This window comes from Pyxicephalus adspersus, chromosome 8, assembly GCF_032062135.1.
Source record: "Pyxicephalus adspersus chromosome 8, UCB_Pads_2.0, whole genome shotgun sequence".
In the NCBI taxonomy this organism is placed as follows: Eukaryota; Metazoa; Chordata; class Amphibia; order Anura; family Pyxicephalidae; genus Pyxicephalus; species Pyxicephalus adspersus.
The window spans coordinates 74,615,326-74,631,489 of NC_092865.1; the positions used below are offsets into that span (position 1 = coordinate 74,615,326).

Genomic DNA, 16,164 nt, shown 5'->3' on the forward strand with positions numbered 1-16,164 from the left:
TACCCGAATTCGAACAGCCATATTCGGGTCGAATATAGGGACAACCCGAATTTGAACATCAACACTATGTACGGGTTTAATCAATTTTCAACCTTTACAAGCAACACACAATTTCCATTTAAAGCTTATCACACCTCTTGTGTTCGTGAAAATTAAGGCAGAAGGTTACTTTCCTAACTACTTAACAGGTCCTTTCATCCCCAATAGGTCAATGCAATATGATTATTGCCAGTTAACTTTAGGTAACATTCTGCCAAGCTTATTATAGGTACAAATACAGAAATACAATTGACAGGCAGGGTTTTTTTTGGCAAAAAATATCTTATATTTTATATATCCATAAGATACTAGATTGTAAGCTCTTCTGGGCAGGGTCCTCTCCTCCTGTATCACTGTCTGTAATAGTTTGTTATTTGTAACCCCTATTTATGTACAGCACTGCGTAATATGTTAGCGCTATATAAATCCTGTTTATTAATAATAATAATAAATTAAACAGTATAGTGGTACCTCGGTATAAGTCCGCTTTGGAATAAGTCCAACTTGGTATAAGTCCTGTTTGGACACAAACAATTTTGCTTGGTATACAACCTTTGTGCTAGAACTTCCCATATTTACCTCTCTCGAGACAAAGCCAGGACTGCCCATGAGCGTCGGTACAGTTGCTACCATTCAGTGAACAACCCGCGCTATAAAACGCTCTGAGTTACAGAACATCTCCTCCTCCTCCCTTTTCAGCACCATCCTAGTAGGCACTCAACTATTCTCAGCAAGGTAAAGTGAGGTTAAATTTTCATTTATTTCATCTAATTGCTTTTGTATTTATGTACTTTGGTATTAAGCAATGTTTAAATTGTTTTAAACAACCCCATAAATGAATAATATGCCAAAAACTATAGGATTTTTTTTTCATGGGAACGTATTAATCATTTTCCTTTTATTTCTTATGGGAAAAATTTGTTTGGTATAAGGTCCTGTTTGATATAAATCCAAGGATCTGGAACGAATTAAGAACTTATACAAAGGTACCACTGTAGATGGACTTTCCGTTTGTTTGTTTGATAAATCAAATTGTCTCTTGCTTGCTTGCAGGCTTGCTTTGTGATATGATTTTTCAGCATTTTTTTGCTATAGCCTCTGTTTAATAGACTGGTAGTCAATGCTTTGGCTTCATTTTTGAAGTCCATGTCAAATATGCAATTCCTTTTTAACCTGAGCATTTGACTTAATGGGATACTTCTTAGTAAAGGTTTGGGATGGGACCTCTGGGCATGTAAAATTATATTACCTGCAGTCTCTTTCCTATGATGATCCATAATCATGACATACACCTAGGAAGGGCACTTTGTTTTCATGTGAGAACATAGTAAATTTTAGGTTAAATCTAATTGTTTAGATGAAACTGAACATATTCTGAAAGGTTTGAATAGAGTCTGTCCAGATAATTATGATATGGACAATATAACGACGCCACAAAAAGATGTGGGGTCGAATTATCGAAAAATTGGGGTCTGAGAATAGTTTTTTCCCCACTCACCAAGGTATAAGCTGGTGTACGATGGGGCACACTTTGTCCCTATCGTGACCCCCTGGACTTGTAGGTAATGTCTATGATTGTATGTGAACACATTCCTGGTGAGGATGTATTTGAATAGGCTTATTATGAGGTCATTGTATTTTTGATGTAGGGGGTTGTTGGTTACAATCACTGATCTAATGGTGTCTAGTCCCAATGAGTAGGGGATGCGGTTGTACAGCGATTCTACATCAACGGTTGCTAATCTAGAGTTAGGAGTTATTTTCAAGTCTTGAAAAAATTGGAGTAGCTGTAAGGTGTCTTTAAGGTATTATGGGAGATTGAAAACAAACCGTCTGAGAAATATGTCCACTAAATCATAGCCCTTCGCTACTGCAATCCGTAGTAACTGGGGGCCAGCTGCAATTCATATTAAGCTGCTGTTCTCTAGACGCGAGTGATGCCGCTACTCTCTGCCTATGCGTGGCCCCGCATTTTATAGATGCAAGTGATGCCGGGAATTGTAGTAGCGGCATCACTCGTGTGTATTGAACAGCAGCCTATACGTGGACCCCGCAAAGTTTATACTGACAGGTAAGCTCAATAATCAGGAATTATCATAGAGCTAATGCTATATTAATTGTTTTACTGTGCCAGAGAATGCAATGTGAAACCAAATGAATGCAGAAATTCTCTGCATTCTCTGGCAAAGTAAAACAATTAGAAAAAACAATAAGAAGAAACAAGACTACTTACCCTACTATACTACTGAAAACCATGCAGATTACACCAAAGTGAAAGTTTTGCACAAAACTTCTCTTCTGCATAGCTTATTGTGGTGTTTTTATTTTTCGATCATGCAGTAAAATTAAAAATTGTTAGGCCTCTTGCTCTATTATAGGCTTGTTCCAGAATGAATGTTAAGCAAAACCTCTTTGTTTCCATATAAAAATGTTTTATATCTAATGAGAAGGAAAAACCTCCTTTTTTTCAATTTTTTCAATAAAAATTTCAAGTTTGGTCTGCTACTTAGTCTAAGTTTTTAATTTCATCCCTCTGTGTATTTGAGATTGACACCCCTGCTATAGGGCGTCCAGAGGGGTCCTTAGGATTTTTGTGGATTTTGAGTAGACTATAGAAGGTGGGCATTACTGGGTATTGATTCCAAATGTATTCTTTGGTTTTAGCATCATTTGCGCCTGTTGTAAATCCTGACTTTATTATGGACTACTATTCGTCATAGAAGTTGTTAATCGTTTTTAAATCTACTATTTGGTATCTGTAAGGAATATAATTTTACTGAGTTTTGAATTTATGTTGTTTTTTTTGCTATATTTTGCAGATAATTGAGTTGTGTTGAAACTAGTTATATCCTCCTTATCAGTAGGTCAATATTTGCTCCATCCTTACCTTGAAACATCTTGCTCAGCGAAGTTGTTAATTAAGTTTCTTGTTACTGACTAACTACTAAGTGTCTTCCACCTTGTTGTCTGACTGCGATGTGATATTAAAGTTTTGAGAAGAAGTGATAAACTATATGGTTAAGCTGCGTGTGTGTTATTCACTGCTCCCAACACGTTGAAAACAAAGGTCATGATAGAGAGGGAAATATTGGTCTGGGATCAAAAGGAAATCACCTTAACACCTTAAGAATCTTGTAGCACATTTTCTCGTATTGTGAGTTATTCATAATAACAATGCTCCCCCTTTGTTGGCTGGTTTTAAAATTATTGTTTTGAAGATTTTTAAAGGCCATTTCTTGTGTCTTAGAAAAATTTATTGGACGATGCATTTTTCTAAAATCACATTCTAGAATTTCTTTTGTTACTAGAATAACAAATTTTTGGGAGTTGTATGAGCAAAGTAAATAGAAAGTGGATTTGGATCGCTTGGTGGGAAGGATTGTACTATCTTCAACAAGAGTTCCATCATCCGATAGCCCATGTCCGATAAATCATCATTTTCATTAAGGAGTTCCTGCAGGGCTTTTATAGTTCTAAAATCTTGAATTTCGAGATTTTTAAGAAAATTTTAAAGTCAAATTTGTTGCAAACAAGTTTACATCTAATTCAAATGTGTTAACTTTTCCTGAGGGGTAGAAGGACAACCCCATTTAAAGGACATCGTCCTCCTTTGGACTTAGTTGATAGGAGGATAGATTTATAACTTCTAAGTTTGGTTTTTGTGTGGAATCCTGAAGGAAAAAAAAATGTTGGATTGTCCTTTTGATCCCTTTGGGGATGGTAGTTGTTTCTGAAGTGCCCCTAAAAAAAAAAAAAGATTCCTGAGTGTGCGTTTTTGGGATTGCTCCAAATGTGAATGTTGCTTGGGGTAGGGAGGTTGGAGGTAATGGTACAAAGTCTAGTGATGTAGAAAGTGAAGGTATTTGATCTGGGGTAGTGGGAATAGATAACTGGCTGTCTGAATCGCAGTGTCAGTTTCTGGAGTACCGTGGGTTCTGAAGGTGCTATTGGCCGATACAATCTCTATGGCTGAAATGGGTGCTGTGGGTACTTTTCTATGGTAATACTTTTCTATGTTTGATAAATATTTTTATATTAGACACAAACTGGTATAAAAAGTGCACAGCTACCCCTGAGGAAGCCTACAAGGGGTGAAACGCATCGGGAAACAAGGCTGCATGCAAACATTCGCATTTTTTCGTGTTCATCACACATATCGCTCAAGTTTTTTCGCGAATATTTGAAACAACTAAACCATAAAGTAGGTTATCCTTGTCTAGTAAGTAGGTATTGGACTTCTAAGAATGAGGTGGTACTAAACAATACTCTGCATGTAAGCAAATACTGTTTAATTTATAATATCTTATGGATATGTAAAATATAAGATATTTTTTGCCAAAAAAAAAAACCCTGCCTGACGATTGTATTTCTGTATTAGTATTATATTTAAGGGTCGGCAAATATCCCAAATAAGGGATTACTATACCTTTGAATATACTTCTCCACTGTATTCCCCTATAGCTTCTTTATTTGTCAATAATATTAGGTACAACAGTACAACACAAAAAACATTGACAGAAGACTAAAACTTTAAGACAGCTTTAAAGTGACCTTGTTTCTTTAGAAACTTTCCCCACCAAAGGCATACCAGTAAACATTACTTGCTGATAAATACTGAAAGTCAGTCGACCACTAAGTCCCCTTCGAACAAACCCATCAAGCAGCTCTCTGGTTTCTCCTTCTGATCTCTACATCAAGATAGGGGAGAGTAGTAACAATGAGTTCAGTAGGAGAAACAATCTATATATGTACTGGAAGACAATTTTTTAGGAAAAGAGAGGTGTTAAGCTGCTTGAAAGATGTTTGGAGAGAAGCACTTTCGTGTATGTGCATTAGGAGGACTTGGGCATATGGCTTTGTGCTTTAAAAAAAAGCCTTGGCTGACCGCAGCAGCTGCAGAAAAACAGAAAAAAAAAACCTGAGAAATTGCTACTAGGAGAATATTAAGAGCGTCAAAATCTACAGTTTGGTACATCATGAGAAAGAAACAAAGCACTGGTGAACTCAGCAACGCCAAAACACCTGGACGTCCACCAAAGACAACAGTGGTGGATGATCGCAGAATCATTTCAATGGTGAAGAAAAATCCCTTCACAACAGCCAACCAAGTGAACAACACTCTACAGGAAGTAGGCGTATCGATATCCAAGTCTACCTAAAGAGAAGACAGCATGAAAGTAAATATAGAGAGTGCACTTCAAGGTGCAAGCAACTCATAAGCCTCAAGAATAGAAAGGCTAGATTGGACTTTGCTCATAAACATCTAAAAAAAGCCAGCACAGTTCTGGAAAAACATTCTTTGGATGGATGAAAGCAAGATCAACCTTTACCAGAATGATAGCAATAAAAAAGTATGGAGAAGGCGTGGAACAGCTCATGATCCAATGCATACTACATCATCTGTAAAACATGGCAGAGGCAGTATGATGGCTTGGGCGTGCATGGCTGCCAGTGGCACTGGGACACTAGTGTTTATTGATGATGTGACACTAGACACAAGCAGAGGTGTTCAGAGACATACTGTCTGCTTAAATCCAGCTAAATACAGTCAAATTGATTGGGAGGCATTTCATAATACAGATGGACAATGACCCAAAACATACAGCCAAAGCAAGGAGTTTATTAAAGCAAGGAAGTAGAATATTCTTGAATGGCCAAGTCAGTCACCTAATCTGAACGCAATTGAGCATGCATTTGACTTGTTGAAGACTAAACTTCGGACAGAAAGGCCCACAAACAAACAGCAACTAAAAGCCGCTGCAGTAAAGGCCTGGCAGAGCGTTAAAAAGGAGGAAACCCAGCATCTGGTGATGTCCATGAGTTGACTACAGGCTGTCATTTGCCAGCAAAGGGTTTTCAAACCAAGTATTAGAAATGAACATTTTATTTTCAGCCTTTTAATTTGTCCAATTACTTTTGAGTCCTTGAAATGAAGTGATAGTGTTAAAATAAGGCTTTAGTTCCTCACATTTTTATGCAATCTTTTTGTTCAACCCACTGAATTAAAGCTGAAAGTCTGCAGTTCAACTGCATTTTTCATGTTTCATTTAAAATTAATTGGGGTAATGTAGACAACCAAAATTAGAAAAAAGTTGTCCCTATCCAAATTTTTATGGACCTAACTAACCTTGGATGTCATTTATGGACTTTACTCTGAGACAACCAAACCTTGAACTACTTACTATGTGTTAACTCATGTGGCAACTCATATGTATCATTCATTTTTTATTATAATAACAGAAAGTAAACGGTTTTTGCTCTATGCCAAAACAAAAAACCCTTCTGTCTTCTTGCTGAATTTTTTTCCTACAACAATATTATAATTAAATGCATCTATAGTTCTGAGGACAACACAACATAGCTGTTCATAGGTTCACTTTGAGATCCAGCTGCTTAAACTGTGCAATTGCATGATGTATTTATGCATTTAGCTATAGCATTGTTGGAGTAAATCTACCGTATTTTCGGGGGCATAAGACAACTTTTTAACCCCGAAAAATCTGTGCCAAAGTCGGGGCTCGTCTTATACACCGGGTACTTACCTGCAGCTTGCTTCCCCTTGCTTCATATGTCCCGCGTGGCCGAGTCTCCGCTCTGTGTGGGGAGTATGAAGCAAGAGGAAGCAAGCTGCACACAGAAGAGAACATGAGCCTGTGGAGCGCGCGAGGGGCAGTGTAGGCTGTTACCTCCTCCTGTATCCCTCCTCCAATTACCAGTACTGTACTGTTCCTTCTGCCTCTCAGTTCTCGCACAATAGCGAGATCTGAGAGGCAGAAGGAACAGTACAATACTGGGCATATAAGACGACCCCCAACTGATTGGTTAGAGTGGTCTGCCAATTGGCAGACCACTCTAACCAATCAGTTGGGGGTCGTCTTATAGCCCAGTCGTCCTATACGCCGGAAAAACGGTATTTAAAATGATTCCTTTGGTGTTTCCATCTTTCTAAATTACAGATGTATTCATATTGTAAAAAACATTACTAGTTACTTCCTTATGTTAGGAGTCCAACAACTTATTGATGCCAGCAATTCAGCATTACAGCCAGGTAACTACTGCAGCATAGTCCTTCCCCTGCGGGTTTTACCCGGGAGCAGCGGCCGGCTGCCGTGTATTCCCTGCTGATTTCTCATACGCAGCTCTAATCCACTGAGCCTGAGACACAAACCTCCCACTGCCCCAAGCATATGGGAAGTAGACAGTTTTATGGGCAGAGTTTTTTTTTTTTTATGTTCCAATGATGCCATGCCAATTTCATTTAAACTCAGGTTCGAACAACAGAAGCAGAAAGGGAAGCATATTATTACAATAATATTTTGGTGAAAGGTAGGTAAAAATTTAGGGGCCCCACCTCAATGTTCCTTGCTATGTAAGTGGCCCCTGGGGGTCCTTAAGTTGCATTTTCCATTTTGGGCTCTTAGGTGCACTTTCTTATGAAACAGCAAACCAAATATTCAATTCCCACAATTTTTAAACGCATAATCCCCATATCTTAATTCTTTAAAGAAATTGTAGTTATTACCAGCTATGAGAGAACCATGTGTACCCTAAAAATTTCAAGTCATTACAACCAACAATTTAGGAGATCTGAAGGATTGGACACAGTGAATTGTTAGGCTGCAGAATATGACAAGCAGATTTTATACACACTCACACACCTATCACACTAAATAATTATCAATTTAAAAATCAACCAAGAAACACTAAATTTCATAATCTGTACACCAGTTTTATGTTCTCAAATAAGGAGTCATCTGAATTCTCTCTGCTACTTCTGCACATGGGACAGATTTTCTATATGTCCGCCAGCTCAGGAACAGCTGTGCAAGATGTATGTCATGTGGTCGTAAGACATTACAGTGGATTTTATGGCCAAAATCCCACTTCATTATTGCAACATGTTCTTGTAACTCTAGCCTTCAAAATTGCTACTGTGTACTTATAGATGTAAAAGTATACTAAAAGATCAACACTGTAACCTTAAAGATTTTGTAAAGCACACTGAACTCATCATCAGAAATGCACACCTGAACAGTTTAAATACTTTGCAATATTTGGTTTTGAAGTCCTAAAATCACTGAAGAGACCAAAACTTAAGTTTGTGCATATACAACATTTTCTGCTTTGCTCCCTTTTGATGTGTTAGATATACAAATGATAGTTTTCAAATACATGGAGATTATAGTTTCTTGTACATTCTGCCTCCACAAATATGTCTAATTCTCTCTCTTTGCGTACTACAGAACAAGCTCTCCACCAACATGTAGATGAGTAATGGAAAAGATGTTCTAGTGTCCTAAATTACTTCCTATCCCAGGATGATTCCTCCTATAGATATTACACAATAAGTAAACATCATCCTTCAAAAGAAAATACGTCACAGGCAAGATCACCTGATAAAAAATAAAAGGTGACAAAAAGCATAAAAAATGAAAACACCTCATTTAGGCACGGGAAAGTTACAATATGTAACAGTTTATATGTTAGGTTAAGAAACGTGTGAGATTTTTGGAAAACACAATTTGTCCTCTAAAAAATCGGAGACTTTCAGGTGACTGATTATTAGACAGTAGAATCTAAGCTAAGCATTGTAACACATGGTGTCCAGGAGCCCTAACAACTAAAATTATCAAATGGCATCAAAACTGTATCCAGACCAGTGCAGTGCACTTTCAAAGCTTGTTTATAGCTTATAAAAGGATATATAAAAATTTCACATACAACGGTGGACAAGCAACTTGCTGCATGAACCAAGAATGTACTTACTGAGGTCTGCTAGCTGTGAAGAGAGTGCGATATCAGGAGCCTGGATAGCAGGTGAAGATGTTTCAAGGTCAATAAGAGAAGGGGAGGCATCATTGTAACTCGGCACCTTAAAAAAAAAAAAAAAAAAACACTGCATGCATTTGTTTTAAAATACTCATTATCACTGACAAGCCAATCAAATTTTCTGTAGCTGTTTACTGTTTAACCCCCCTGGCGGTATGAATAATGAGGATTTTTAAATGCAAAAGCAGTGCATTTAAAAAGCCTCATTATTTTAAATATGCCGCCCGGTCCCGACTTCCAGACACACACCTGCGAGCAGATGCCTGGCCGTGTGTCCCTAACGTTCACTTACTGGGGATGCAGATGGCACGTGCAGGGAAAGAAAACACAGGACATCGCTGGAGGACATCGCGGGCACTGCTGTAGGAAAATGGTAACAAGGTAGGACTTTTAACCTCCCTGGAAATTCCACCCTAGTATGACTCGGGGTTACCGCTTTTGGCTCGGAAACACCGACAGGGAGGTTAAGCTATGACCCTGACCAACACTAGATAAAGAATATATAAATAGAAGAGCATGTGCTGCACAGGACAGTTACAAGATTGAATGCATTGAATTAAAAAAGGATAAGAACAGGGAAACAGGCCATTTGTTATCAAACACCAAAAAAACAAAATTTACTGCTTGTGATTGTACACATCATGAGCACATGAGGATGTCTCTTTTAAACATTATGTTAATATGTATCCATAAGTGATAAATATTCATCACACAATTCTACGATGTAAAAGAATTAAATATTTATCACAATTTTTGGCCATAAAAAACACTGTCTTCTTTTCTTTTCATTTTGTACAAATACTAGGGGTTGGCCCAGTTTATCGCTAAGAAATGGTTAGTGGACACCTTCTCCATTCCTTTGCAACTTGTTATCCAAAACTAACAGCAGTTAGGGATGCCAGTTCAATGCAGTAATGACAATGTGTGAGCAGGGGATTTGGTTGCTGCCCTACAGTAGGTGTCCGATGAATAGCTGCTGTGCAGGAAGATGACATGCTATGAATGAGCTGTGACCCTTACAGTGATTTCTAATAGTTTGTCTGATTAACTATGCAGATGGTGCGGACAATCTGGGAGGCACCAAGGTCTTCATATTCTTTGGTAGCCCCAAGGGGAAAAAAAGGACGTGTTCTGAATGACATATACAGTAGGTGCCAAGGTACACAGGTATTGTTGGAGAGTACTGCTGTTGTAAAGTTTGATTGTCCATTGACCTGTCTCTCACAGCTACAAAAAAACAACCATTACAATTATAGACTGGTCATTTGTCAGAGGGCAAACATACAAAATCAGCAGGGGGTCAAATACTTCTTTCCCTTACTGTATGTGACCTGGTTATATTATTTGGTTGTACTGTAGGTAGTATAAAAACTCAATTCAAATGATTTACCTTTATGGCGTTCCACTCTCAAAGGTTACAACAGCATATTTGTCAGTTTTCTTCACATGTGCATAAATCCTTGCATGTGCAGTAAGTTACCTTGTGGCCAAAATTCAAGGGCTTTCGCCCTTACAATGCATGTGCTTTAGAATTTGTGTGCACAAGTTTCTTGCCCATGTGCTGTGTATATATTCAAAGATAAAAGAAGATTTCTTCTGCCCTTAGTTGGGTAGTGAAGCTTTTTGGATATATTCTAATTGTGGTTAGTAAAGCAGGCTTGTGAGATAGTAACACATCCCCACATTCCTCCCGGGGAGTATAACCTATATACAATTAAGTTCCTCCTCATCACCTCCACCTGTCAAATATTGGGGTCTAAGCTCAGATTTGACAGGTCCTGGGCATGCTATGCTTTTGTACCTCTTATATTTCTATAAATGATATTGTTACCATTATTCACACAAGATACATATTCATTCGTACCATCTTAAAACATATATTTTTTTTTGCAAACACACCAGTTAGGATTTATACCTCCCAATTTACGAGGGACAGCGATGCCCACACACATGGGCGCCTAGGCTGAAGTATGCAGAGCTCCCACCTGGCACCCAACTCACCCCCCTCCCTCGTTTGGACACCGAACATTTTGTCCAATGCCCAGGACCTGTCAAATCTAAGCTTAGACCATGATATTTGACAGGTGAGGGTGATAAGGAGGAAATTAGTTGTATATAGGTAATATTCCCTAGGAGAAATGTGGGAATGTGTTTCTACCTCCCCCATGCCTGCTTTACTAACCACAATTAGCATATATGCAATAATCTTCTCGACCCAACTAAGGCAGAAAAAACCTTCTTTTATTTTTGAATATATACACAGCGCATGTGCAAAAAACACACGTGCACACATTCTAAAGCACACATAGTCCCGCAATGTAAAAGGCGGAAGCCCTTAAATTTTGGCCCCAAGGTAACCTACTGCGCATGCAGTAGCATGCAAATAAGACGCTATTTTAACCCTTATAAGAGCAAAACGCCAGCAAGCTGGTCCCTTTTGAGGCTGGCTGCTGGCTCTCTGTCCTTGGGTCTGAATAAGCAAGGTAAATCATTTGAATTGAGTTTTCATACTACCTACAGTACAATCAAATCATACAACCAGGTCATATATGCGTTTTTTCTTATTAACCTATTAGAGCATCTGTTTGATCCCAAGAACACTGCTATTCGATAGGTTTTTCCTCTCCCCTTAGGAGAATAAAGGATTATAGAGAATAATCGTTATATCCATGCATACTAAAACTATATTACAGTAATAAGTACAGTAGTTAATATTGTTGGCATTCTTTGTATTACCCCCAGTGATACGTTGAATAAATATATATTTACTTTTTCTCATACATCAAAAAATCTTTTTTCACTATTCATAACTAGGAAAACGGGTTCAGCCCTCATTCCAAAACAACATGGAACTCAGTAGGAAATGAATTATAGAGTGACTTTTTTAATAAAACTATGCACAAACAGTAATTATTTAAAGGGTAACTTCTTCCTTCCCAGGAAAATAGAGGATCCCTACTCAACAAAGATTAGGTCACAATAAGCTAAGATCTATCTGTGTAAGTATGTGTATCAGAACATTACTACCTTTTATATTACCATCAACTCTAGAACAAATATCAATAAATCGTTTTGTATACTTCTTTACAGATTAAGTTTTTTCCATTAGGAAGAATATACTTCAGCACTCACTTCAGTACTTATATATTATATTCAGTAATAAATAATTATGCTAATAATTTTAATAAGTAACTAATTATATGAACAATCTTTTTTATTTATTTTTTTTTAATAAATTACAATAGCCTCTTTTGTTTAATTTAATCAGATTATAACTAAAAAAAAAAATCACAAGACAATGGAGTGTACCACTCCCAGCAATCTTGAAATAACCCTATCCCAAAATCACAATTTTCATCTTCCCTTCCAGTATATTCACCCAAACTTCATCAACATACTAAGTGGGCACTAAATCAACAGATTAATTATTCTAAATATTCCCATCTATAACATAGCTCAACATAAAAAAAATTCACTTGCCAAGGATTTTTCAATATATTTAGTGTAAATCAGGTCTGCTGAATCCAGAAAAGACATCAATTTCATTTATTTAGCTCTAGTTATTGTGATACAGGAATTGAAATAGATGATTTTACCAACAACAAATGTTAACACAGCATATTATCAATCTTTATTTACACCAATATTTTGCTTTTTATATATTAAATGTAGCATTATTTTCATGAAACTTTCATTTGCCTTCCTTTTATTCATACATTTTCTTTTTTTTTTACAGTCATCAAGAAGAATTTGTTTAAATGACCCTAATGTATTTTGCTACATTTGTGGTGAATATTCTCAGCAAAAACAGAGAAGAAACATTAGAGAATTTGTGAAACAAACATATCTTACCCCACGGACGAGGACTTAGAACGTCTCGCCTCTCCCCCCCAATGTCATCATTACACAATCAATCACAAATATTGAGAATCCACACCTTTAATGTAAAGGGTCTATATAGTCCTAACAATTGCTCCTAATTATTATATACTCAACACAAAGCGAAAGTGAATATCTTAATTCTACAAGCGACCCAAGAGGCTTAAAAAGATAAGATCGCAAGATATTAAACTCACATATGATAAAATCCACTCCTTGGAACATCTACATACATCAACAGAACATGGCCCTTGATGTATCTTTAGAACTAAAAGCTGGTAGAACCCACCTATTGAAATTATATGATTTAGCACACGAACGCACCGGGGATCGTTTCCGCAAATTAATATACCAATATGGGGTTAAATGTGGCAGACTGTTGACACAAGGTCTGCACCCGCGTACATCGACCACATTTATACCATCCATCCAAAGAGATTCTGCAAACATTTCACAAATATTATTCAGATCTCTATCAAATCCGCTCTACTCCAGTGACCCCCCCCCCTACAAGAATACCGGGAAGAGCCCTGGCCCAGATGGATTTACTCCATGGTTCTATAAACTACATGGCCTTACTCTTGTCCTTTTCCTGACTAAAGTTTTTTTCCTCAATATCTATTGACACCCCGTTTCCATCACAGAGCCTGAAAGCACACGTTACGATCCTTCCCAAACCAGGCAAAGACCATACAGTATGCTCTAATTAGCTGATTGCTAATAGGCTGTCACCACACATGCCCTCGTTGATACATAAGGTTCAAACTGGGTTCATTTATGGAAGGGAAGCTAGAGACAACACCATTAAGACTATCCTATGATAGGTGACACACAATATAACCTCTCATTATATGCAGATGACCTGCTGACGTACATAATATCCCCTAATATCACAATACCTTCCATACTGAATGAATTTGATGAATTCGGTTTATATAGTAATTTCAAGGTAAATTACTCCAAATCTGAAATTCCTAATGTTACCTTAGATTCTACTCAAATGTCAGCCATACATACGAATACATCTTTTCGGATGTGCAATGAAGCCATTAAGTACCTGGGTATAATGCTTACATCGGATCCTTCTAAATTGTTCACATTCAACTATTCCCCAATGTATAGTAAACTTCAATCCGATCTTCAGAAATATGATTCCCTGCCTCTTTCCTGGTTCGCTCGTATAAACACTCTCAAAATGGACATCATCCCCAGATTATTATATGTATTTCAAATGGTTCCTTTATTCTTGCCTTCCTCGTTTGTAGCCTCATATACCAACTCATCCTTACTACATAGAGGCTTGACGGAATTTGAGCAGTTAATTAGCTCGCCAGCTCGCCCCTCTCACATTGTTTCCAGGATATACGGGCTGCTTACTCAGAACTCTGGGTCCACTGCCTCTATATACACTAGATATTGAGAGAGGGAAATGGATGGACTCATAACTGCGGATGACTGGGAAAAATCATTTATCCTCACACAGATGGTATTATTGCCCCGTGGACTTACATAGACTCTTGTCTACACAATCCGAATGATGCTGGAGTTGCCCCTCGCAAAGAGGTACAATGCTTAATTTATGGTGGAAATGTTCAATTACATCCCGCTATTCGGACACGATTATCCAGATATTTAATGATTGTACCGGGTCTACCATACCCAATACTCCTAAAGCAGCTCTCTTTTCTATGGTCCCGGGTTCGCTCAAAAATATCAAAAAAGGTGTCTTACGTCAGTTTCTTACAGCTGCCAGGGCCGTATTGTGAGATTATGAAAGCAACCTGTTGCTCCTTCTATAGCAGACTGGGTTTCTGAACTTGAAAAAATCCGCTATATGGAAATGCTGGTTGCAGAGGATGATGATAGAATGGAACAATTCAAAATAACATGGTCTACCTGGGATTGGTTTAAAGAATCTTCCCGACTCGAAAAGTATCTATCTTAGTGATAATAATTACTAGTTAGATTTTTACCCCGGCATTAAGGGTTATTTTCTACCTTCTCGAATCTAATATATCTGCTTTGTGTACCATCTCCCACCCCTGACCCCCAGGGCTATATATGTTTGTTTTTGTTGTATGTTTTTTTTTCTCTCTTATTATTAGTTGACCAGATTATTAGATTATATTTTGTGCCATATGCTTCTACGACAATTTATGTTGTTTTCTTTGTAGTCGTACCAATATGTGCAATTCTGACCCATAAGGGTTCCTGCTGTTTATTGTTATGATTCCCAGGGTCTATGTCGATTATAGGATCTATTTTTTTCTTTTTTGGTCGTACGAAGGTCAACACTGCTATGTTATAAATATGTCGTATGTGTTGTATGTATGTATGTATCTATCTTTTTGTTATGTAAGTAATGTTTTTATTGAAAACTCAAACTGATTGAAACATAAAGAGGGCAAATGAAAATTTCATGAAAATAAGGCTACATTTAATATATAAAAAGCAAAACATCAGTTTAAATAAAGATTGATAATATGCTGCGTTCACATTTGTTGTTGGTAAAACCGTCTATTTCAATTCCTGTATCACAAGAACTAGAGCTAATTCAATGAAACTGATTTCTGGATTCAGCAGACCTGAAACACACTACATATTTAAAAAAAAAAACCCTCGACAAGTTAAAAAAATGTTTTGTTTTTTGGTGAGCTGTGTATTAGAAATTAAATCTCTTGGTAAAAATTAATTTAATACATAGATAAATATTGGGTAAATCCAGTATAAATGTTATCATGATGATAATGGTCTCTGTGTGGGGTGCAAAGCCCTTCCATGTAATGCCAAATGAGGGGTTGCTCATCATGAGCCTCTCTATAGATGTGTATGGTGGGGTCTTTCCCTGCCTTGGAGGGATGCATAGGTACATAGTTACACAGTAATTTAGGTTGAGAAAAGACATAAGTCCATCAAGCTCAACCACCAGGGAAATAAAATTATCCCAGATAAAAAACCCTAAAAGGCATAGTTGGTCCAGAGGAAGGCAAAAAAAAAACCCTGGTGCAAAAACAAACTCTTTCCTGATTCCATGATGCAAATGAATGTTCCCGGGATCAACAGTCAGAGTTATTTTGACTTTAAAGCCTTAATACCCAGTTATATTCTGTGCTTCTAGAAAAACATCCAGCTTTTTCTTAAAGCATTCTATAGTAGTTGCTGAAATTACTTCCTGAGGGAGCCGATTCCACATTTTCACAGACCTTACAGTGAAGAATCCCTTACTTATCCGGAGCTTAAACTTCTTTTCCTCCAGATGCAAAGAGTGCCCAGTTGTCCTTTGTAATGATCTCAAAGTGAATAATGGGGAAGAGAGTTCTCGATATAGACCATTTATATATTTAAAGGGTAATCATATCACGCCCTAAACGTCTCTTCTCAATTCCCTAAACTTGCTCCTCCATTCCTTTTAATTAT

General features: G+C 37.4%; 1 protein-coding gene across 5 annotated transcripts in view; it reads right to left on the reverse strand.

The window, feature by feature from the left end:
• The window catches only part of LOC140337418 (target of Myb1 membrane trafficking protein-like), a 128,809-nt gene that overhangs the window by 42,810 nt on the left and 69,835 nt on the right, over window positions 1–16,164 (reverse strand). For all 5 annotated transcript variants that reach the window (XR_011922038.1, XR_011922037.1, XM_072421171.1 and 2 more), the window contains one exon: window positions 8,806–8,911. Coding sequence is in view for 3 of the 5 variants with exons in the window: in XM_072421171.1 (XP_072277272.1) it covers window positions 8,806–8,911 (106 nt within the window). In the remaining 2 variants the exon portion in view is untranslated. The remainder of the gene's footprint in view (window positions 1–8,805; window positions 8,912–16,164) is intronic.